This window comes from Macaca nemestrina, chromosome 13 (assembly GCF_043159975.1).
Source record: "Macaca nemestrina isolate mMacNem1 chromosome 13, mMacNem.hap1, whole genome shotgun sequence".
NCBI lineage: Eukaryota > Metazoa > Chordata > Mammalia > Primates > Cercopithecidae > Macaca > Macaca nemestrina.
Genome location: NC_092137.1, coordinates 109,694,343 through 109,720,182, shown reverse-complemented (window position 1 = coordinate 109,720,182; position 25,840 = coordinate 109,694,343). Strand labels below are relative to the sequence as shown.

The 25,840-nt window shown below is 39.1% G+C and overlaps 1 protein-coding gene and 1 long non-coding RNA gene across 9 annotated transcripts in view; one reads left to right on the top strand and one right to left on the bottom strand.

Moving 5' to 3' along the window:
• LOC105471851 (uncharacterized) overlaps positions 1–25,840 on the bottom strand; it is a 331,670-nt gene that overhangs the window by 123,760 nt on the left and 182,070 nt on the right. The window lies entirely within an intron of this gene.
• Positions 6,216–24,158, top strand: LOC105472043 (sulfotransferase 1C1). The gene is made up of 7 exons (XM_071077394.1): positions 6,216–6,387; positions 8,789–8,917; positions 17,766–17,863; positions 21,296–21,422; positions 22,365–22,459; positions 23,632–23,812; positions 24,046–24,158. Exons 1-7 carry the CDS (start codon positions 6,216–6,218, stop codon positions 24,156–24,158), a joined length of 915 nt encoding a protein of 304 aa, XP_070933495.1.

The following is a 25,840-nucleotide window of genomic DNA, read 5'->3' as shown; positions in this document are numbered from 1 at the left end:
GGCTGGGGGCCAGCACACAAATTCCAAGACCACAGGAGGGGGTTCTGAGACAAGACCAAATCCAGAGAAAGCACACCCTGAGAAGAAGTGCAGAAGACAGTTCCCCTGCTTGGCATAGGTATAGGAGGAAGGAGAACAATGCTCACTGTGATTATGAAATCAGAAGCTGGATGTCACGTGCATTGGCCACCCACATCGCATTACATAAGCAGTCTGACAAATGAATGAGACATTTTTCTCTCAAGAGAATTTTAAACCTACAGAAAAGTTGAAAAAGTGTGCAAAAAATACATTCGAATCCTCTTCTAGAATTGCCAACTTAATTTTGCTGCATTTTCAACTCAATTTTGCTGCATTTTCAACTCAATTTTGCTGCATGTACACTCCCCCAAATGTAAGCATATGTGGGTGTATATGTACTGTACATGCATAGGCATGTGTACAGGCCCTGTAAATGCACAAATGCGTGCATAGGACCTGTATATGCATAGTCACATGTATATGCATTGTATATGCATATGTGCATGTGTGTGTTCTGTATATACATATGTGCATGTACACACACATAAGTGTACTGTATTTCACTGAGCTATTTAAATGTAAGTTAAGGTCACTGTGACACTTTACCACAACATAGTTCGGCCACTACCTCCTAAGAATGAGGACATTCTCTTGGTATCAGACCAATTAAACTTTAACCACAAAAGCAATATTAGAAATAAAGATAGCATTTCATAATGTTAAAAGGGAAAATTCACCCAGCAGGGGAAACTTTTCTGAACTGGTATGCATGCATTAACAGACTCAAAGTTATAGTGAGCAAAAATTGAGAAGATTACAAGAAGAAATTGATCAATTTTATAATTATTTTGGCTGTTCTATGTCCTTCTGCACTAAATAATGTATCAGACAATATGGCAAATCTGTTGAGAATTTTAACAATGCAAGCAACAAACATCAGCCAAGGAATGAGGAAAGGAACTGAGTTTATCATATAACGAATCACAGCACAGTGATTAGGATAAATGAACTAAATCCATGAAGGACTGTCTCACGTAACCATAATCCCACTAAACATCGTCAACAGTCACACTCCCCCAACTGTCTCAACAGTATCTCATACAGCTTTAAAATAAAAAAGGATCCGTTCAAAGTATTTCTCTTTAGTCTCTTTTCATCTAGAATAGTCTCCAGCCTTTTTTGGTTTTTCATGGTATTAACCTTTTTGAGGAATTCAGGCCAATTGCCTTGTAGAATGTTCCACATTCTGGATTTAAATGATTGTTTCTTCTGTTTAGATTCAGATTAAGTAATTTTAGCAAAACGGTCGAATATATTAACCAGATATTAATTAAATTAATAAATCTTTAAAAATATAAGTGAAAAAATCAAAAAGATGTGTACAATATTTTTATGTCCAAATTTTAACTCATAGAAATTGTTTATTATAAATAAAAATAAATTAAAATTATAAAAATATGAGGATGACACACAATCAATTTGTATTAAATTGTGATTACAATCTATTATATGATTACAATTTTTACTCTAGGGAAAGAAAACGGGATAGCAATTGGCAAAAGGGTTTTAGCTATCTGTAGTGTTGTGTCTATTTAACCAAATAAGGCAAAATGTTAACAGCTTCTGAACTTTACTGGTATATACACAAGTGTCTGTTAGATCTCTCACTGTTCTTTTGGTATATGTGCCTTATTTCATAATTAATAATTGAAAATATAAAACATAAACCCATAATAATTTCATTCGTTTGTGCAGTGGGGACGGGGGGAGATGTGTGGAAACAGACATGCGAGTCAAATCCAGTATAACCTTCCATGGGGTCTCTGCTGGATGGGAGCCATTACCACAGATTTCCAATATTCATGTTAACATATGACTAATGCCCTTCCTGAATTTCCTTTTCTCAACGGAAGTTAGATGGGAAGTGGAGTAATTTTCCTCTCCATTGTCAGACACTTCAGCCTTGTTTGAACCAAATTATTTAAGGAGGTGGAAAGCAACTGGTCTACTTTTGGCTGCCCTGGCCGCCAGAATCTAAAGTAGGTAGGAGGCCAGCTGGCCCAAGATTCACATCTAAAGAGAATATTCCTGCAACGATGAATCAAATCCACCAAGAACTTGAGAACAGCTGAATCCACTTTACATAACAAGGACTACCTATTTCTAGCCCCAAACCACAAGGAGGAGTGTCACCACGTCCTCTGCACACAGGATCTGACTGTATTGCGAGTCTGGTCTGGGTCTTGTCCCACCAGCTCCTTGTCACGCTCTTGTCCACAGGGACCATCCATTCTATACCGGGAAGTCTTACAGGTGCTTCAGGGATATTATCTCTACAATCTTAACTCTTTTACCAAGATGTTTTTCACGCAGTCTTTAATACAGTCCACAGTCACTTGCCGGAAAGCCCCGGGTCCAGACATTTCCAGGACTAGAGTGTATGGATGTAAGAAAGGTGACAGGACAAGTGTACCACATATTACGCAATCTGGTAATTGTTTATTTTATTTTATTTTATTTTTTTGACGTAGTCTTGCTCCGTTGCTCAGGCTGGAGTGCAGTGAAGCGATCTCAGCTCACTGCAATCTCCACCTCCTGGGTTCACGCCATTCTCCTGCCTCAGCCTCTTGAGTAGCTGGGACTGCAGGCACCCGCCACCACGCCCAGCTAATATTTTTGTATTTTTAGTAGAGATGGGGTTTCACCGTGTTAGCCAGGATGGCTTCGATCTCCTGACCTCGTGATCCACCCAGCTCGGCCTCCCAAAGTGCTGGGATTACAGGTGTGGGCCACCGTGCCTGGCCAATTGTTTAATTTTTTAAAGTATCAATTGATTTTTTTTTAATCAGGGCAGAAACCTGGAATGGTTCATATATAATATTTTAAAGGGGCTCAATTTGATTCTACTTTGGGGACTCATTTTAATATATAACAGAGAATCAGCAATGTCTTACCTCAAGTCAAAGTAGTTTTTTAAAAACATTTTGGCAATTTTTTTAAGTTTTTTTGTCAATTGTGGTTATTAAGATGACAATCTAAAGGCTGTAGGAAGGTGTGAGTCATAGTTTCTCCTGACATCTTTGTAATTATCATAGTCTTTTCTGAATTAGGGAATAAACAGGTGTTAATTATAGACTATATGTCTCCCATATTTATAAGAAAGTTGGGGCCGGGTGCAGTGGCTCACACCTGTAATCCTAGCACTTTGGGAGGCCGAGGCGGGTGGATCACGAGGTCATGGGATCGAGACCATCCTGGCTAACACGGCGAAACCCCGTCTCTACTAAAAATACAAAAAATTAGCTGGGCGTGGTGGCGGACGCCGGTAGTCCCAGCTACTTGGGAGGCTGAGGCAGGAGAATGGCGTGAACCTGGGCGTGAGCTGGCAGTGAGATCCACCAAGGGTGGCAATAGAGAGGTGACTGACAATCTGAGAGCCAGCAAGGGTCTGAGGAGGTTAAGAACGTTTTTGTCTTTGACCAGGTCACAATGTTTTACAAATGTTTAAAAAACATAGTTGTTAACATAACTTTTTTTAATCCCAGAGTTAGTTTTTAAAACTTCGTGATTGTTTTTTATATATTATCTCAGTACTCCAAAATTATCTTAGCCTACATATAAAATGAGTTAAAGGCCCCTTCAACAATAGTTAGTTATATTAATTCTTTTGCTATTTCACTATTACATGACCTCCTGCCTTCCTCTTATAAGAACACTTCTGATCACATTGGGCTCACCCAGATAATCCAGGATAGTCTCCCCATCTCAAGATTTTTTCACTCAACCACATGTACAAAGTCCCTTTTGCCATGAAAGGTGACATATTCACAGTTTCCAGGCATCAGGACATAGACATCTTTGGGAGACATTATCGTGCCTGTTGCTTCATTCTTCCCAGCGCTGTGTGATTGCAGAGGAAGTTAGTGAAAGGGCTCCTTCCTGTTCAGAGGCCTCTGCAGGTGAAGTGTGTCCCTCTGAACACACATGGATGTCTTGATAGTCCCCAGCAACAGGATTCAGCTGCAGCTCCACATTCCCTCAACATAGCACTGGTGGCATCCGGCCTAGGTCACAGGAGCTACAGGGCTTTGCTGAAGAAGGGGTGCTAGAGGTCCTATTTCTGGTCACACGGGCTCTGCCTAGTTCCATTCATAAAATACCACAAGGAAATATGGTTTGGTACAAAAGTGATGAACGAGTAATAGGTGTATACTTTCCAATTCATAGGATAAGCTCTTTATATATTCTGGGCTACCTCCCTGGAACAGATAACATCTATTTGACTTTTCTTCGAGCTAAATGAATGACTTAATCTTTTATCTTCAAGAACATAGTGTCTAAACTGGAAATAGAGATTTTTCCAAATGATAACCATGCATTAAAAGACATACAGTCAAGGTTTAGTAGAGTTACATTTTAGAGTGTTTTAAAGAATGTTACATTTTAGAGTGTTTTAAAGAACGAGTTGAAGATTGATTACCTAGGAGCATGGGCATAAAGACAAAAAACAGGGTCATGAAAGGTCTAAGGTTGTTCAGGAGATTAAAGTCAGTTCAATGACGAGGAAACACAGGTCATGGGGGCAAGGGAGTGACGGGAGATGAAAAGGAATGCCCATCAAGGACCAGATTCTCTCTTCTTTGAGGCTTCCTTTGGAATAGTTCATAGATCACACTTCTGCACACTTGGAAAATCATGCCATCTTTTTAATATCTCAAAATTCTGCCCAAACTTAGAACAACTTCTAAAAGAACTCATTAGAACACGTCTTCTATTTAGGAGGAAGCAGCAGCACTACTGGGTACAGTGTTAACACCTGCCATGATTGACTCCATTGGCCTGCAGAAACTTTCCACCTTTGCAATTGCTCCTTTAAGTTAAGACCTACATCTCCATGGCCCTATTAAAGCTATCCTACTAGGTACTGGAAACCCATCAGTTTTGTTCTTAAATGAGATCATGAATGCCACAGAAAATATGTGTGCTGGAAGCACATTACATATTTCTGAAATTTTTTTTTTTTTTCTTTTGAGACAGAGTCTCACTCTGTCACCCAGGCTGGAGTATAGTGGTGCAATCTTGGCTCACTGCAACCTCCGCCTCCCGTGTTCAAGCAATTCTCCTGTCTCAGCCTCCCAAGTAGCTGGGACTACAGGTGCGTATCACCAAGATTGGCTAATTTTTGTATATTTAGTAGAGACAGGATTTCACCATATTGGCCAGGCTGGTCTCAAACTCCTGACCTCGTGATCTGCCTGCCTCAGCCTCCAAAAGTGCTGGGATTACAGGTGTGAGCCACTGCACCTGGCCTGAAGCATCAATTGTACTTGTACCTTCTGGGTAGAAGGAAATTATTTTTATATGAAACATTAATAAGTATATACTAAGATTCACTATGGTGAACTAAAGTGAACTACTCTGGGAACAATGATGACATCCCAAGCTCGTTAGAGTTCCTCCCCCAGCAAAGTGAAGTTCCTCCATAGCTGCCATATTGCTCTTCCCCAGAGATTTGGGCAGGCTGTGAGATCTAGAGTTGTAAACATGCAGGGATATTTCTATGTAACCCAGACCGCCAGACTGAAACCTTCTGAAGATCACTGTCTTATAGAGACCCAATATGAGTTAATGAAGCCTGTTCTGTGCCTTCTCCCAGCTCTGTAGTAGACTGGGTCTGGGTCAGATGCAATCTAGAGGGCCCACCCCCCGCCTGCTTCAGTACTGGTTTGCATCCAACCAGTCTAAGCACTGACTGCATGAGAGCCTTCCTTTCCTTGCTCAAACTTGACAGAAGTCTGTGAACTGAGTGGCGCCTCTGTCCCTGGGCTCCACGCTAGGGCCCCTGCTTGTGGTTCAGGCCTCAGGCGTCTCTGATGAGCTAACACAAACCAGCTCTTGGCTAAAAAATCTCCCAGGTTTGTGGTCCTCCCTAGCGTCCATCCCCAGCAGAGGTGCACTTGTTTCTTTACCATCTTTCTTTACCCGGAAACAAAGCTATTTGCAATGCTCAGGCTCCCATGGTTTTTACTTCTCTCACTTAAATTCACATGAAACACAGCAATAAATTCCCACCAGATGTCTCTTCTGACTGTCTCAGACAATAATCTTTTTTTAAAAAAGGACTGACAGTTCTAAGTATTAGAAATGACACAGCACACCTTTGTTTTAAGCAGCTGTCAAGTCCTCCCAGTAAGATGTCCTTGGAGAAGATGAAAGAGCTTCAGCTGGAGGAAAAATTTCTACACCCAGAAACTAGAGAAGTGAATGGAATCCTCATGGCCAAAATGATTAGTGATAATTGGGACAAAATCTGGAATTTCCAAGCAAAACCTGATGATCTCCTCATTGCAACCTATGCAAAGGCAGGTGGGTGTGAGGAAATGGCAGGAAAGCCAGATTTAGCAGAGCACTGACACCTGGGGTGAGTTTCCCAATTGAAAAATGCAGGTTGTCACCAGTGCTGGCCCTGGAAAAAAATGAAAACCAGACTTGCTCATGATCTCCAATCCTCTACAGTCCAAGATCTTCCTTTTAGTTGGTCCCTGTAGAAGAGACTGCCAGAATCCCAAATTCCCAAAGGACTGAAAGAATTACATACAGAGCACAGAGGTTCTTACAGTAAACTTGCCAGCCAGCCAGTCCCTGCTCCCATCTGCTAAGCCCTCCTGGAATTAACCACAGTTCTTGCCCTTAAGAAGCTCCTCCCAGTGGAGACATGTGGAACTGAACGCTTTCACCCCACTATAAAAAGCACTGATAGAGTTGGGGCCAAAATGTATGTGAGCATGATGGGGAAGATGTGAGAAAGGGAAGGTGGCATTTACCAGAATCTTATGAAAGGAAGAGGAGTTTGTGGGAAAAGCAAGAGTCAGAAATGGCAAAGAGTGTCCTAGGCTTGTGCAGGGTGGAGGAATGGGAACATCACCACCAGCAAGACTGTGATGATGACTCATAATCCCCCATGTTATATGAATATATAATTTCAGGCAGTGTGACCAAGTGAGGTAAAGGACTTTAATGAGTTTGGGAAAGTCAGTGGCCACTTGACTCAACATGAAGAACACTAGGTACTATAACCGAAAGATTTCAGAAAAGGGTCCCTTCACCACAGTTCATGGAAATGTGTTTCTGTCCTCTTTGGCTCCAAACTCCCCTCCTTAACCTCACTGCCTTCTTATTAACTCAGCATTGGCTGGCCAGGGCGTTCTTAATAAACTTAGGTAGGGGTTTGCTATTAGTAAGTTTCAGTTTCTCTAGAATCTCCTATCAGTTTGATTTGCATTGGACACTTCTCTGTGTCCAGATGTGAAGGTAAACCTGTATTACCTAAGGGCAGAAATTTTGTTTCAGTTTGCATGGGAAATTATGCAGTTGGCCCCAAGGCCCTCCATCCCAAGGCCTCAATGCTTCCCCAGTCTTACTCCCCCATCTCTCCCAGCACCTCTCAACTTCCTGCGAGCCCTCCTTCCTTCCTAGTGTGGAATATGCACGCCTTTGTCTTAGCTCCTGAGGCTCCTTGCCTAGGATGCTGTGCCTCCTTTGTTAACATGGACATTCTATTCCCACTTCAGCCCTTCATTTCAGAGCTACCATCCCCTTCCTCTACGGAGCCCTACCAACCCCTTTCTCAGTGGGTCCACCCTCCTGTGAACTCCTAGACCACTTTACACATCTTTACAGCCCTTCCTGGAACAGTTTCTCTTTTGTTTATCTGCATGTGTCTCATGCTTCAGTTAGCATGAGGTTTGGCTGCGAGCCACAGAGCCATCAAAAGTAGTAAGAAGAAAATGGATATTTGGTGGACAATTAGCTCTCTCTGCTTCAGTCCACCTTTTTGCCTACCCACATGTCCATTTACAGGCCTCTTCTGTATCAGTTAAGATTCTATTTGACTACAAGTGTTAGAAAACCCAAAATAACACAAAGAGAAAAGCAGTCAGGAGACTGGTAGCCTGGGGCTGAAACAGCGGCTGCCTTGGTCATGAGCCACCCTGGTTCCTTCTAGCTTTCTGCTCCACTATCCTGAGGTGTGGCTTTTGAGTTTATGGTCCAGTATGACTGCTGGGGCTCCAATCACCACCGGCACATTCCAAATACCAGCAAGGAGGTAGGAAGGAATGAAGAAGGTCATGCCCTTTCCTTTTACGACAGGTTCCCAGAATTTACTGGCATGGCCACATTTATCTGCAAGAAGTAGTAGAAAATATAACCTTTAAGCCCAACAGCTATATGCCAAGCTAAAAATTGAGAATCTATTAATTTGAAAGGGAAGGGAAGAATGCATAGTAGCTATGGCAAGAAGCACTCTCTGTCACATCTTATCTCCTCCCAAAATATTGTAAGCTTGTTAGAGCAGATATAATGGCTAATTCATCTTTGTATCTCCCTACTTTCATTTGCTTCAGTATTCAACCATGAAGCTATATTCATTAGGTGCAAAGCCCCATGGTATGTACTAGGAACAAAGGAAAAAAAAAATGAGTTCTTACCTCCAAAGAGCTCTTAGTGGCAAGGAAGCAATATATAAGCAGACTATGATAATCAAAGAGTGCAGACGGGGTCTGGTGCTCAGAGGAGAGGCCCCACCCACTCTGGGTGGTATGCGGAAGCCCCACTCACCTTGGGGTTCATGTGGAAGAGAGGGCGGGTGAGCTGATCCTGCTCAACACTCAGCAATTGGGAGATTAACTAAATACATGAGTAACCATGAAAATAGAATTAAATTGTGCCACGAATAGGTGAAGATGAGAATAACCAATGCTTCTAGGCACAACCTGGACACAGGAGATTGTGGACATGATCCAAAATGATGGGGATGTGCAGAAGTGCCAGAGGGCCAACACCTTTGACCGCCATCCTTTCATCGAGTGGACACTGCCCCCACCCCTCAACTCAGGTAAGTTTGCCCGAGTGAGTCCTACGGGGTTGGGACCACTGTCCTGGGTCAGTTTTCACCCAAGAGGAAAATCATTTCTGCAGTTAGCCTTTTAGAAACTATGTCCATAAGGAACTGGGAAGGAGTTCGAAGGGGGTTCATGTCAAAATACCTGGGGATAAAAGTACTACCATAAATGATTACACTTTACACCAAATATACTAAGAATGCAAGATATAGAAGGCACCCTTGAAGATTCTGTAATCAAGTTGGGAATAAAGGACATATTTTTATAAAGCCAATTGTAATAAATAGTAGTTTTCACAGTAGGAGACAAGCCTTTGGAGAGAAGGCATAGACATTAAAATCACACAGTCAAGCTTCAAATGCTGGTATGGATTTTTTATCTGGGTACCTTGAGCAAGTCATTAAGCATTTCAAAGCTTAATTTTTCTTCATTTGTAAAATAATAATACCTAATATGTATTGAAACCCTATTATTGATTGGAACAATTATTTCAGCAACACTTATTGAAAAATATTTTTTAATCTTTCCTCCCATTGAATTGTCTTGACCCTTTTGCCAAAATTAATTAACTGTTTATGTATGGGTATATTTCTGGATTTTCTATTCTGCTTCATAATAATTGTTGAAACACTGTTTCATAATAATTCCTGTAGTCTTTATAATAAGTTTTGAAGTTAAGTAGAAGACCTCCCATTTCTTTCTCTCTCTTTTTTTTTTTTTTTTTTTTTGCTTTAGCTATTCTAGGATCTTTGCATTTTCATATAAATTCTATAATCAAGTTGTCAGTTGCTACTAAAACCAACAAAGAACCAACAACCCCCTCATGTTTTGGTTGGCATTGCATTAAATCTATACATCTGTTTGGAAAGAATTAATACCCTAACAAAATTGGTTTTTCTGGCCTATGAAAGTGCTTTATGTCTCCAATTATTTAGAACGTTTTAAATATCACTCAGTAATGATTTACAGCTTTCATTGTATCTGTCACATCTTTAGTCAAATTTAATCATAAGTATTTTTGTTTTATTATTTTGTTAAAATATATTTTAATATTGTTATATTTTAATTTATATGTTGCTGATATGTTAAAATATATTGATTTTTTGTTTGCCCTTGTATCTTGCAACTTGACTTATTAGTTCCAGATTTTTTGTACTTTTCGATTGCATAGTGGATTTTCTACACAGACAATGATGCCTTCTTTGAATGAAGACAATTTTACTTCTTGCTTTCTAGTCTTGATTTCTACTATTTCTTTTTCTTGCCTTATTTCACTATCATCTGGAGTCTCCAGTGCAGTGTTGAATAGAAATAATTAGAGCAAAATTCTTGCCTTGGGCTCTAATCTTAGTGGAAAAGGATTCATTCTTTCATCATTAAGTATTATATTAGATGCAGATTTTTTTAGATACCATTTATCAGACTGAAGAAGTTTCTTTTTATTCCTTGTTTTCTCAGAGTTTTTAAGAATAAACCACGGTTGCATTTAGTCAAATATTTTTTGACTCGGGAATTCAATTAATGTATTTAAACTTATTCTTTGTTTAGGGTTATCAATTTTTGTCTGATCATCGTGTTAAATGTACTTGTTTTTAATATGTAGTGTTTTCTTACATTTAATTTCACTACATTTTTCAGAATTTTTGTAATTTTATACCAGAGGTGTTTAGTAGAAGTTTTTAATTTCCAGATGAAAGTGCTTCTTTGGTTTTTGTCTTTGTGTTTGATTTCTAGTTTTATTGCATTGGAATAAGAGGCTATTGTTTGTAAAATGTCAATGCTATGAAATCTACTGATGTTTTACTTGTGCCTTAATATATAATTATTTTGTGGATTTTCTATGTTTGCTTGAGAAGAAAGTATATTCTCTATTACCCAAAAGATTTAATATATTATGTTGTTTAAATTCTTTGTATTCTTCTCTTTTTTTCCAGTTAACTTATTTTGCACTGAAAGTTAAAATATCCAATTATTAATGTGTTCTGTTTGCATCTGCTGTGGTTTCTGTTTTGTGTAAGTGGTTACTTGATTATGTGGTACATAGATATCCATGATTACTATATTTTATTAGTATAATGGAATCTTTCACATTATGAAGTTTCTTCTTTGTGTCATACATATTTAGGGTTGAATTCTAATTTATCTTATAGCATCACAATCCTTGCTTTCTTTTTTTAATTTTTAACATTCGTAGGTTCATAGTAAATGTATATATTTACAGGATACATAGATGTCTTAATACAGGCATACAGTGCATAATAATTACATCATGGAGAATGGGCTATCCATCCCCGCAGGCATCTATGCTTCATGTTACAAACAATCCAACTATACTCTTTTAGTTATTTTAAAATTTACAATTAAATTATCATTGACTATAGTCACTCACTCTGTTGTGCTAACAAATAGTAGGTCTTATTAATTCTTTCTAACTAATTTTTGTACCCGTTAACCATCCCCACATCCCTCACACACACCCACACTACCATTCCCAGCTTCTGGTAACCATCTCCATGAGTTAAATTGTTTAGATTTTTAGTGAGAACATGCAATGTTTGTCTTTTTGTGCCTAGCTTATTTTGCTTAATACAATGATCTCCAGTTCCATCCATGTTGTTGCAAATGACAGGATCTTTTTTTTTTATGGCTGAATAATACTCCCTTTAATACAGCAAATTCCCTTCTGGCCCAAAGTGTGTCTATTCATTCATCTGATGGAGACTTAGCTTGCTTCCAAATCTTGGCTATTGTGAACAGTGCTACAACAAACATGAGATTGCAAATAATTCTTTGATATACTGATTTCCTTTCTTTTGGGTATATACCCAGCAGTGGGATTGCTGGATCCTATGGCAGCTCTATATTTAGCTTTTTGAGGAATCTCCAAAGTGTTCCTTATAGTGGTTGTACTAATTTACATTGCCAACCACAGTGTAGAAAAGTTCCCTTTTCTCTGCATCCTCACCAGCATTGTTTATTGCCTTTTGGATATAAGCCATTTTTACTAGGATGAAATGATATTTCACTGTAGTTTCGATTTGGATTTCTCTGATTATCAACAATGTTGTGCACCTTTTCATATGCCTGTTTGCCATTTGTTTGTCTTCTTTTCAGAAATGTCTATTCAAATCTTTTACCCATTTTTTGATTGGATTATTGGATTTTTTTCCCATACAGTTGTTTAAGCTCCTTATATATTCTGGTTATTAATCCCTTGTCAAATGGGTAGTTTGCAAATATTTTCTCTCATTCTGTGGATTGTCTCTTCACTTTGTCGGTTGTATTTTCAGCTGTGCAGGACCTTTTTAACTCGACGTGATCCCATTCGTCCATTTTGGCTTCTGTTGCCTGTGCTTGTGGGGTATTACTCAAGATATTTTTGCCCAGACCAATGTCCTGAAGAGTTTTCCCAATGTTTTCTTGTAGTAGTTTCATAGTTTGAGATCTTAGGTTTAAGTCTTTAATTCATTTTTATTTCATTTTTATATACAGTGAGAGATAGAGGTCTAGTTTCATTTTTCTGCTTACTGATATCCAGTTTTCCCAAGCACCATTTTTTGAAGAGACTGTCTTTTCCCCAGTGTATATTCTTGGCACCTTTGTCAAAAATGGTTCACTGTAAGACAGTGAATTTGTTTCTGGGTTCTCTATTCCATTCCATTGATCTGTGTGTCTGTTTTTCTGCTAGTACCATGGTGCTTTGGTTATTTGAAGTCAGGTAATGTGATTCCTCCAGTTTTGTTCATTTTGCTTAGGATAGCCTTGGCTATTCTGGGTCTTTTGTGGTTCCATGTAAATTTTAGGATTGTTTATTCTATTTCTGTGAAAAAATGTCATCAGTATTTTGAGAGAGATTACATTATATATATAGATTGCTTTGGGTAGTATGATCATTTTAACAATATTGATTCTTCCAGTTCAGGAACGCAGAATATCTTTCCATTTTTTGATGTCCTCTTCAACTTCTTTCATCAGTGTTTTATAGTTTTTATTATAAAGATCTTTCAGTTATTTGATGAAGTTAATTCCTAGGTATTTAATTTTATTTGTAGTTATTATAATCAGGAGTACTTTTAAAACTTCTTTTTCAGATCATTTACTGTTGTCATATAGAAATACTACTTATTTTTGTATGTTGATTTTGAATCCTGCTGTGTTACCAAATTTTTTCATCAGCTCTAATAGTTTTTCTGTGGAGTCTTTAGGATTTTCCAAATATAAGATTATATCATCTGCAAACAAGGATAATTTAACTTCTTCCTTTCCAATTTGGATGTCTTTTATTTCCTTGTCTTCTCTGATTGTTCTAGCTGAGACTTCTAGTACTGTATTGAATAACCGTGGTGACAGTGGCATCCTTGTCATGTTCTAGATTTTAGAGCAAAGGCTTTCAGTTTTTCCCCATTCAGTATGATACTAGCTGTGGGTCTGTCATATATGGCTTTTATTATGTTGAGGTATGTTTCTTCTATAGCCTGTTTTTTTGAGGATTTTCATCATGAGTTCCCACCTGCTCCAGAGGTGCCATCTGGGAGCCAGAGACTACAGTCAAAAACCTTAGAAGTCAACCTGGTATTCTACTGTACTGTGACTAAACCAGCATTCAAACCACAAGATGTAGTCCTGCCCACTCTTCCTTCCCCTTTCCAAAAGCAGAGGAGCCTCATCCCAGGGCCACCGCCACCACAGGCCCATAGGGAATGCTGCCAGACTACCACTGATGTTCCCTTAAGGCCCAAGGGCTCTTCAGCTTGTGGTGAATGTTGCCTGGCCTGGGACACACCCGTTAGGGAAGTGGTCTCCCCTCTGCCCCAAGGAAGGTTCAGAAATGTCATCCAAGAGCCAAGTTCTGGAATCAGAGTCTCCAACAGCCGACTTGGTGCTGTGCCCCACTGTGGTCAACCTGGTACCTGAAGCCAGCATATCTCAAGGTCTCACTCAAGGCCCTCAACATAGTACCTGAATGTTGCTGTTGGTTATTCAGGACCCAAGGACTTTTCAGTTAGCAGGTGATGAATGCTGCCAGGACTCTTTTTTTTTTTTTTTTTTTTTTTGAGACAGACTCTCACTCTGTCAACCAGTCTGGAGTGCAAAGGTGCAATCTTGTTTCACTGCAACCTCCACCTCCCAGGTTCAAGCGATTCCCCTGCCTCAGCCTCCCAAGTAGCTGAGATTACATGTGCATGCCATCACGCCCAGTTAATTTTTGTATTTTTAGTAGAGATGGTGTTTTACTATAATGGCCAGGCTGGTCTCAAACTCCTGACCTTGTGATCCGCTTGTCTCAGTCTCCCAAAGTGCTAAGATTACAGGCGTGAGCCACCATGCCTGGCCAGGACTCATTCTTAAAGATCCTTCCCTTTAAGACAGCGGATTCCCTTCTGGCCCAAAGTGTGTCTAGAAATGTCTGGGAGCTAGGTCCTGGAAGGGAAGCCTCAAAACTCTTATCTGTGCCTTATCCTGCTGTGACTGAGCTGGTATCCAAGATGCAAGACAAACTCCACCCCACTCTTCCCACTTCTCTCCTCAGATGGAAGTAACAGATCTCTTTTGGGCCTATGAGTTGTGCGGCCTGGAAATAGGGGAGGGATGATGCCAGGACTCCCTTAGCCACACCCGCTGGTGTCTCAGTAGGTCTTGTACCCTGACCAGTCCATTGTCTCTGAGCCCAGTTCAGCACTAGGACTCTCCTAGAAGTGGCAGTCCTTGTCGCCTAGACTGCCTTTTGAGTTTATTTATAACCCCAAAGCACTTTGGACCTCAAAGCTTGCAGGAACTCAAATTTCAACCACTGCAATCAGTGACTCCCCTCTTATTAGCGCTGGTTTAAATGCTCCCTCTGTGGGCAGACACCTGCTGAGTTTGGTCCAGTTTTGCTTTCTGCTGTAAGAAGATAGCACTGAGTTCAATGCCTCACAATTGCTGAGCTCTCCCTACCCCAGTGCACAGAAACGCTCTCAGCACCACGCTGCCACTTCATGGGGGAGAAGGAGGGGTGTTGTTGGCAATTCAAGAGTCATATTTTTTTTAAACTTCTTCGGTGACTCTTTCAGGGATACAAAGTTAAAACCAAGTACTGTGAGTGCTCATCTGATTTTTGGTTCTTATGAAGAAGCTTCTTTGGTGTAGATAGTTATTAAGGTGGCATTCCTTGCACGGCAGAGGGGGCAGAGAGGTGGCATGATCAGTGGAGCCTTCTATTCATCATCTTGCTCTCCACAATCCTTGCTTTCTTACAGTTTTCATTGTGTTTTATATCTTTATCCATTCTTTTATTTTTACCTTATATTAATTATTATGCTTCCAGGTATTCACTTGTATAATGCATACAGTTAGGTTTTCCTTTACAAGCCAATTTGAAAAATATTAATAGGTTATTTAAGCCACTCACATTTATTGATATGACTGATATGTTTGGTCACAATTATGTCATATTATCATTTGTTCAAATTACTGTGGTAATAAGTAATATTTACTGTGTTTCTTTCCCTATTTAATGTATCCTTTTTATTTTCCTTTTTGTTTTAAAAAAAGTGGGGGATTGTTTGTTTTGATGGTGTATTTGGTATTTAGAAAAGTTTGTATTTTCATCATAGTGGTTACTTGTGTATTATTTTACACAAATAACAAATTGTTATTTGTTTTACAAAATAACAAATTTGTGTATTATTTTACAAAACCTTAATTCCTCCTTTCTCTTACTTAACATTTTACTATCTGATCTGCTGGTTTCAAAGGAATCCCGTGACTCCTCCTATTAATTATACAATAGCAAATAATTATATTTCAAATATTAAGTTGTATGATTACTACTTTGTGGAAACCTATAAGGTTTACACATTATTTTTCTACCCTTGATCTACCCTCATTAATTTAGTTGTAATATTATATAATGTGAAATATTCACCATCGATCCTTTTTGCAAAGATTTCCAAACCATTTATTGATTGAATGGAACCTATTCTAGCTAATTCATCAGGAAAGGCACATGTGTACTGTATTGCCTACTCCTTGCACATTTAAACCTTTTTTTGCCTATCCTTGATACTTGAAGCACAGCCTGCCTGGGGATAACATCTTTTGTTCATATTTTCTGTCCTTAATTTCTTTACAATGCTGATCAACAGTTTCCTTGCTTTTGATGATGTTTTCAGGAGTCTCATGGTCTGATGCCAATTTGGTTCTATTGACCTTAAGGATTATTTCTTCTTTTGCATGAGGCATGAATTTTTTTAATCATAAAATATAATAATTTTACCATATATTTCAGAGTTGATCATTATGAATCAACTTTCCCGATATCCCATGGTTAACATATAAATTCCAGGCTTTTTCTCCAGAAAACTGTTTCAGATTACAGGTTTAAATACTAGTTTTATTCCACTGTTTTCATTTTATTCTCAGGGACTCCAACTTCTACTGGTGTTAGACCTTCTTTACCTGTCTTCAATGTCAGCCACTTGCTCTCTGAAACTTTTTACTTCTTTCTTTTTCTTGTGTCATTGTCTTAATTGTTTTAGTGCTTTTCATCAACAGCATTTATATTTTCACTTAAATCTATTCCCCATTATCCACTTTATAATTTAATTTTTAATGTTATTTTGCCTTTTTCTTCTACTTCTTCGTTGAGTTCAATCAAATCTTTTTCATTTTCTTTTGTCCACGTTCTTCCTTACTTTTTGTACTTGTGATTTCAGATTTTATTTTCGTATTCTCAAATGTTTGTTTCAAGATATTTAATTTAGTTTAAAATGTTGCATTTTCATTTTCAGCTTTGTAGTTGATTTTGTGGGGATTTGATTTATTTTTTGTATTTGACTCCTTGATCTTTGTAATAGCTTTGTGTCAGTGAAATCTGTGGGGTTTTTTCTATTTTTATATACTTCATGAACATAGTTTCTAGCTTGAAAACATCCTCTTCTGTCAGTTCTACCTTCTTCTGTGCAGTTTTGTTTATAAGTATTTAGTACTGGTTAGTGGGGAGGAGAAGAAATTGGCATGCTTTTTCTTTCTCTCTTTTATGCAAAAGTTTTACTTTAATTTTCTCCCTCTTGCTTCCTTCTATCCCTTTACTGCTGTGCCACCAAGGAGAACCTCCCTTTCCTTACATATCTCATTCTCCACTAGAAGCTACCTTCTCCATTACTGACACTTATGCTTTACTTGCAAGCCTTTCCCCTGAGGTTGGTGCTGCACATGGCTACATCCAGCTTATATTCAGCATTTTAACAGTTAGCGTTGGATTTTCGATTTCCAGGAATGATTTTGTCTGTACTTTATCTAAGTCCTTCTTGCCTCTCTACTATTTTTTTACAAAGTTTCTCTTCCTTGACTCTCCACACTCATAGACTCACTGATTTCTAATCCTGGCTTTCACATTTACTAACTTGGAAAAATTACTTGATCACTATAAGGCAGTTTTTCAACTAAAAATACTTCCCAGCACAATTCTTGCACATGTCTGATAGCTGTTGTGGTTCTTGTCCTTGAAAGTAAAAGTTGAAAGAAAATCTAGCATGCTTTAGAGCTACTGGGGCTATTATAGAGCTGTTCTCACCAATCTCAAACATCTTTATCTGCCCACACAAGTACACAACAACGCCTAACAAGCAAGGGAAGTAATGTGTCCCCATAGTTTTCAATATTTCATCAGTGCTTTCCTCTACCAGAATGAGCAGTAAAGTTGTCATCAAAAAGGAAACATAGGCATAAAAATTATTATTTTAGACAGAGAGCTGACTATTGGGTCAATCTGATTTCAAATAATTGGCACAGTAGTAATATCAAATCTATGCAGCTGATGAGAAATGTTTGGCTGAATGATGTGGCCTTATTTCCCAGGTCTGGATCTGGCTAACAAGATGCCTTCTCCTAGAACTCTGAAGACTCATCTGCCTGTTCAGATGCTACCACCTTCCTTCTGGAAAGAAAATTCAAAGGTAAGAAGAGCCAACTCTTCAAACTGAGTTTGATTGGCATGGCCAAATAATGTCTCTAAGTAGAAACAGTCAAAGATACTAAAAGAAAGATAGCCCATGGAGCCATAGGGCAGATGGTGGCATTACCCCACATTCCCATACACTCCATTCTGGATTCATCTTCCTTCAAAATATTATTTTTGGGTACACATTGGGAAATTTTCAGACAAAATTATTCTGACCATCTGCCATCTAAGCCACATTCAAAGAAGGTGATCAATGAAACAAAGCAGGTATTTCCTGAGGAAGAGTGATCTCTTAGATTGTGTCCTCTAAGGAGCTGGCAGAGTCAGACCCGAAAGATAACTATTTGGAGGAAAACCTGTGAAACGAGGAGTAAGACAAACAAGTATGGAGAGCAATAAGACCATGATGCAAGTCTGACCCCTATGAAGGAGAGTCAAGGAAGGAGAGTTGAAGACTCAGACTACAGTCATGAGTCATGATTCATCCAAGCTGATGGGGAGTCCTCCAGCCAAAGTCAACCATCAGAGAGTCCCATATCTCATAAACTGCACCTGCCTTAGCATGCCTGCTGTGCTTACTCATTAGCCAAGAGCAGTCATTTGGGAATGTGGTCTTATAAAGAACATGATAGTGGATTCAGAATACAGCAGCTGAGGTCATCCATCACTTACTTTCCATATCCAGAGATCTGAATAGCCCATGTTCATGGCCACCATTTGGCTGCCCTGATGAGATTATGTACACCTTGGTATCCAAAATCTGCTCCTCTTCTTTTCAGGATGAGAAATATAACTTTGTCTTATTTTGATCTGGCCCACCCTTAATGCTAACTGAGAGATCAACAGACTCTCAGAAAGCATATCTCATGAAGCAAGATCCTAGGTACTGTTAGACCTTTATTTCCTTCATTTTCAAAAAATATATTTTTATTTTGACACTTTCTAATTCAGATCCTATAAGTGCAGTGTACATTGAGTGTAGCGGGGTTTCCTTTTGATTTCTGCTTTATAAGTTAGTCTTAAGTTAATGAAATGTGTATAAACAAAATATCAACTTATACATTTGCAATGAAAAGTATAGCCACTCAGCAGAACCAAATGCTTGTATCAGCTAGACCAGCACATCATCTCCTTGTGGGCAAGCTGCTTTGTAAACACAGTTGTCTGAAGATTGCTGAGAAAGTGAGTTGATGTTAAACAGTGTTTTTCAGCTATGACAGCTGCAATCTTTCAACCTTCTAGACTAAATTTACCAAGGAAACCATAACGGTCAAGTCTAACCAAAACTATCTCTCCTTGGTGCAGTGCTCAGATACATGATGCGAGTGATTGCTTTTGACTTCCTATTTTTTCTGAGCTTCCATGACTCACTAGCTCTTTATTTTGTCCATCTCCTATCTCCAAATAAGGTACAATACAATTGAATAGTTTTCCAAGTATCTGTTTGCTTGGCTCCCCCAATTTGCTGATTTGCTTCCCTGAGATCATGCCCAAATCACCTGGATTTCTGAAAACTTCTTGGTTTATTCCCACAGATAAATACCTTCACTTATTGTATGTTAATTTTATTCCTCAAGAACCAATATTATTTCCAAATCTTGTAGACTCATTGTCAGAAGACACACTAACACTTGGTTAGTCATCATACTAACATCTTCTTTTTGTAAAATCGGGTCTTCTAAATAATGTAAACATCTTAGTGGCAGCACTTCCATTTATCCACTTAGACTTGGTGTGAATTATTTGAGTAGTAAAAGACTGTAGGGAGCTTAGTCCAAGTTTTTCATTTTATCATGGTATGGTAGGCTGAATAATAGTCACTCCAAGATAGCTACATCCTAATCACCAGACCTGGGAGTATTAACATATGTTGCAAAATGGACTACACAGAAGTGACTAAGTTAAGGATCTTGAGATGGGGAGATTATCTTGGATTGTCTTGGTCTTAAATATCAGCACAAGGGTATTTAAAAGATGGAGACAAGCATATCAGAGGAGAAAATAGGAGCTGTGACAACTGAAGCAAGAATTTGGAGTGATTCAAGGAAGGGGTCAAGAGCCAGGAAGTACAGGTGGCCTCTAGATGCTAAAAACAAGAAAATGAATTCTCCCCAGACCCATTAAAGGAACCAGCCTTGCTGACACCTTGACTTTAGCCCAGTGAAATCTGACCTTCAGAACAGTGAGAGAATAAATCTACATTGTTTTAAGCCATTTGTGGTAATTTGTTACAGCAGCAATTGGAAATTAATACAGATGAATCAAGAGGTTCTCAGAAATTTTATTTGACATTGGATCCCACACCTAATGTATATTTGAATATGTTCCCTGTTTATCCTAGGACTTCCCATTTCCATTTAGGCCTAGAAGGCAATAAGCAACATAAGCATTAAGGAATATTACACAAAATATATGTACATAATAATAAGACTTTGTACTTGCATCATACTTTTTGACACCATAAATGCTTTCATAAATGCTGGATGGAAAGCCAGCAGCAAGAAAGGGGGCAGAAAAACAGAGTCATGCCAGGACTGTGTTCATCTGAGTGAGCAAAGATGGAAAGCAAGAACCTAGGGCAATTCATTTAGAGTAAAATAAGGCTGGATGATTGGTTGTGTTGGACACAGAAGTTCCGTAGTGAGACACAGGACAAAAATTCTTGAGAAACCACTGAGAATGGTTCTTCCCAAGCCCTGCTAAGATAGCATACAGCAGGGCAGGATGAGATGGGAGCCAGAGTAATGAGGGGAGGAAGGGGTCACCAGGACAAGAAGTCAAGAAGTCAGCTCCTTCTCACCAGACAATGCCTGCCCTATGAGAAGACCATCACACACAGTTCCAAAGATGGACTTAGCACTGCCTCAAGCGTCCTTCAACCTAGTCAGCAAATGAATGTAGGAGTGATAATTCATCACTAAGGCTGGGATTCATATCATGGAAATTAAACCAAATGGCTAGCTGCTTTAGCTCCTCCCAGCCTAGAACTTACTTTAGATTCCTTGCTTAGTGAAAGCCAAGGGGAACCTTCACACACTGAAAAATATAGCACATGCTGTTGTCTACATTTGTCCCTTCAAAATTCATATGTGAAATTTTAACCCCAATAGTGATAGTATTAGGAGGTGGGACCTTTGAAAGGAGATTAGGCCATGAGTGGAGAGCCCAGGACACTTCTATCAGAGAAAAGGGGTGCTCTTAATGATCATGCTAAGACCACAGCTATAAATTGGAACTGCACCTAGACAAACTGGAAGGGATAGTCACCTTTGATCATAGAAAATGCATGAACATGCAATTATTCCAATAGGATAGTCCAAGATTCTACAAAGAGGCTTTCTAAGATTATGGTCCTCTGCACTGAATAATGATATTTCTCTGTCTTGTTTTCTCTCTGCGTCTCATTCCTCTTGCTGGCTGATTCCAGATTATCTATGTGGCTAGAAATGCCAAGGACTGTCTGGTCTCCTACTATCATTTCTCAAGAATGAATAAAATGTTGCCTGACCCTGGTACATGGGAGGAATATGTTGAGACATTCAAAGCTGGAAAAGGTGAGTGGAAGAAAACTGTGAGTTCATATTTCCTTATTCATTCACCTGCTGACAGCAGAAAGAAAGATAATTTTCACTGAATGGCTGCATCCATCAAGGTCTTGTGAGGAAGTAGATGGCACTCAAACTGGGTCATCTGGAAGACTCTAACAAAGAGACTATTTCCAAGGCTATAGCAGAGTTTAAGGAAACTGACAAGGGCTAGTGCAGTATTCTGGGGAGAGTACCAGCAAGGAGCCATATCTCTCCAGAGACAAAAGAGGACCCCTTGACAGGAGCTAAAGCCTTTGGTGGGGGAAGCAGTGAGCCAACAGGAATGGCATCAGGGAAATAAACACAATGTCCTCCTCTCCTTCTGCCTCTAAATGCCTTCCTACACCTCTTGCTGACACAGTCCATCTGCAATCCTGAGGACAAAGGAGGTCATTGACAAAGTCCATGCAGATTGCTTTGCAGGGCACCAAGCAGAGCACAAGATGATGGAAAGTGGAGTTGGCAGAGACAACAGAAAATACCCCGTGAGCCTCTCTATTTACCATCAGAGAGTGAAGGTGCCCAAATATCCAGTACTTATAAATTTTTCACAGTAAAAGTCTTCTTTTTAAAATCAGCCTGTTCAGAAACAATATTTATTGTGTAATATTGACCAATGCACTATGTGATGATGCAAGGAAAATAAAGGTGTTGAATCCCTGGCCACAAGACAATCTTTCATGGAGTAATAAGTTCAAGGTTGGAAATATAAACCAAGGGATCCAGAATACTTTTTATCATCACCCTACTTAAAAAAAAAAAATCCCTCTCTTCTGCAAATAAGAATTCTGCCCAAGGTCTTTGTCTTCTGGTTGTATTTATTAAATGTCCCCATTTATTTGAAATATTCATGTTTGTTTTACAAGTTTCCTGCTGGCATTGACATCTCATCTCTCTCCTTCCCCTCAGTGCTTTGGGGTTCCTGGTATGACCACGTAAAGGGATGGTGGGATGCAAAAGACCAGCACCGCATTCTCTACCTCTTCTACGAGGACATGAAGGAGGTGAGGGCAGTGCCATCTCCATCAGATCCTCCCACATCCTAGGATACATCAATCCCTGTTTAGAACCCTAGTGCATGGGCTTTCCTGCAGAAGAGCCTTCAGTGCAAGTCCATGACACTGTTTGCAACTCAGTTTTATCCTCAAAAGCTCTAACTACTTTTTTGGCATTCTAAATTTGCTTTGCTTTAATTCACAGTTTTCAAAATATTCTTCTTCTTCAGGAAATAGCACATGCTTTATAGTTGAATCAATCTGTTGGATCCTGACACTTATAAGCCAGATATCTTTATCTGCAAAATGGTATCATGTCTATCTCATGAGATCATTGTAAAGATTTACACTATCATATTTGTAAAGTGTACATAGTTGTGTTCAAGAAATTTAGCTTCCTTCTCCCTCTTGCACACCTCAACCTCACATCATAAAGCAAAGTTTAATCTGTATAAACACTGGTAGGATTAGTCCCACGTATTGGGACAGTGGACTGATTTCTGAATTTCAAACCATTGTGTATGAGTGGCTGCACAAATTCACTCTCATGACCCAGTCATCAGCATCCTAGAATTACAAAACTAGCGTCTAAAATGTCCTCAGAAACTTAATCAAAAGCTATAGCTTTCTCTCTTTCTGTATCTCTTTGATCAAAAAGATTCAAGAAATAAGGATCCATATTTCTGGGTCGACTTGAGATTCCTTTTATTCCTCCTCTTAGTGACCTTCTGTTAAGTTCATAGGTTCTTTTTGCCATCTGTTGTAGTCCAAATACTAGAGTTAGTCATACTATGCTTCACCACCAACATTGTTCCTCCTTCACACAGCCTTCCTTGTTCTGCCGCAGGAGATACTGTTGCTCCTTCCCACCAAATCTCCTGGCACTCTGTCTGTACACAGGCAGCATGTACTTTCTCAGCCAGCTGTGCAGTTGTTTGTGTTTGTGTTTAATTCCTTTCCTTCAAGGTAAGCCTCTTGAGGGCAGGGACAGCCCTCATCTTTGTGTTGCTACAGTATCTGGGACAGTACAGTGCCTGGCAGTAGGAGTCACTTGAGAAATATTTTTAAAATGTGTTTGAATTGATCCTTTAACCCATTTCTCTCCAAATCCTGTCCAAATGGAACATCATCCCCAAGGGAGGCCCAACATGATTTGTTTGGTGTGACTGTTCCACATACAGGACCCAAAGCGGGAAATTGAGAAGATACTGAAGTTCCTGGAGAAAGACATATCAGAGGACATTCTGAATAAAATCATCTATCACACCTCGTTTGATGTAATGAAGCAAAACCCAATGGCCAACTATACCGCTTGGCCCACCAGCATTATGGATCATTCCATCTCCCCTTTTATGAGGAAAGGTAGATAAGCTTTGTAGTCTAAGATGTCAAATGGAACTCTGTGGTCCCCATGGTCTGCTTAGATTTTCCAGTAATGTTTCATGCTCCATTATTTATTCTTTCCAGCAGCACCACTGTACAACCTTTGAGAGGCAAGTTGCCTGTTTCTCCCCATTCTTGGTGGGGTCCTAAGGGTGCATGCTTACCTCTCCCTGTACTCCTGCAGCAATCATTGAGATTTTGCCTTGTTTCAGGGATGCCTGGAGACTGGAAGAACTATTTTACTGTGGCTCAGAATGAAGAATTTGACAAGGACTACCAGAACAAGATGGCAGGAAGCACCCTAACCTTCCGCACAGAGATCTGAGAGCAGTCAGGGAGTCTGCCCTGGACTTTCTTACCAGATTTTTGCCATTTGAGCCTCATGATCAAGGATACTTAAAACAAAGACATGCTTCCTCCAGTCTGAAGCTGTCACACACTAGCTGTAGATCCTATGCCACTGTGATAATACTTCATCAAAATGTAACCAAATCCTGGGTAGAGTTTTTAATTAAGATACATGATCTCTCATTTAGACACCAAACACCTAATGTACTCGCCTGTCCTAAGGCAAAATAAAGGCAACTTAGTTCCATCACTAGTTTACAATAGTGAAATAAATAAAATGATAAATAAGAGTAGAATTTATACGTAAGAGAAAGTGAGCAAGAGAAGAATGAGGATGAGAAGTGGGCACCAGGGAGAATGTGAGGGGGAACTGGTTTTTATTTTTAAATGTCGGGAATGAGAGGCAGAGGATAGTCTTACTCTTGAAGATATTAGATTAGGAGGTGCAGAGCGTGGCATGAAGGATGGAATGCTGTGAGCTGGGTTTGACTTAGGTGGCTTCAAGCTGAAATGGTCCCCCAAAAAAAGACAAAGGCCACAGGAGAGCGATGAGGAACACAAGAGGAACAAGAAACAGCCTACTTCCGTGGTCAACACAAGGCTGGAAAGCAGAGAAAGATTTTATCTTTCAGATGGACTTCTGAGAGAGAGAGGAAGTCTTCAGTGAGCTCAAGAGAAAAATAAAATAAAATATTCAGTAACTCATGCACATTAAGAAAACCTTAAATTTGACATCTCTTTGGAAAATCGTTTTTTATACTTTTTTTAAAAAGGGCTCTTAGCGAAACTGTCAGCATTGCCAAGTTCTTCAGCTGTACTAATGATTATGTTCTTTTCCTTCTTTTTATTAAAACCTGTACCAAGAAAATATCTGCCATCATTTATGTGAGCTATACAAAGATCCACGTATTATTATTTTTTTAATGTCAGGAAGGTACATTTTGTGGGACAGGTGATTTCCTTATCATTAAACCATAAAACACAAAAAATTATCTACTCCACCCAGTAACAAAGTATACCCCTTTGCATTTTTTTACCATTCCCTCTCTAGGGTAAGCATGCAAATCATTAACCACATGACAAATATCCCAGTATAGTATTTATGTAGAGTTCCAGCCCGCGCTGAGGAAAGATATGGTGAACTGAACCAGCGTGATTCAATAGCAAATAAATTTTTATCAGGAACAACCACTCCAAATGTCTTGGGTTCATGTTCTAAGAGCTGCCTAACAATTTAGATAGCAAGCACATAATCACATAATGACTCCCTTTGTGACTATGATAGAAACTGGACACATGGGCAGTATTGATCAGAATACAGGCAATAGGTCTAGAGTTTACGACTAGACAAAACTTGCTTTTCTTCCTTTATAAACTAATTTTTTACTTTAATTGTAAAAATACATCCCATTCTTATATTCTCTATAAATTTCAGCCACAGAAAATATTTCTAGACTCCTCTTTTACAAAACTCTGCTATGTCCTTTTAAACAATGCTAAAAGTACCATGAAGAAGAATTAATGATTTAATTCAATCTTAAAATATCTTTGGTCCAGCTGCATAAAATAAACATGATGAAGATGACCCTCCATGTATCCTAGATAATCTTGTGTTCTGATCACTTATTACATACTTAGAGAGAGAGAGAGACTCCTAAA

Coding starts and splice junctions, on each gene's coding strand:
- LOC105472043 (XM_071077394.1), top strand. CDS start 6,216: ATGTCCTTGGAGAAGATGAAAGAGCTTCAGCTGGAGGAAAAATTTCTA. Junction 8,918..17,765: donor GCCCCCACCCCTCAACTCAG/GTAAGTTTGCCC, acceptor CTTATTTCCCAG/GTCTGGATCTGGCTAACAAG. Junction 17,864..21,295: donor TCTGGAAAGAAAATTCAAAG/GTAAGAAGAGCC, acceptor GGCTGATTCCAG/ATTATCTATGTGGCTAGAAA.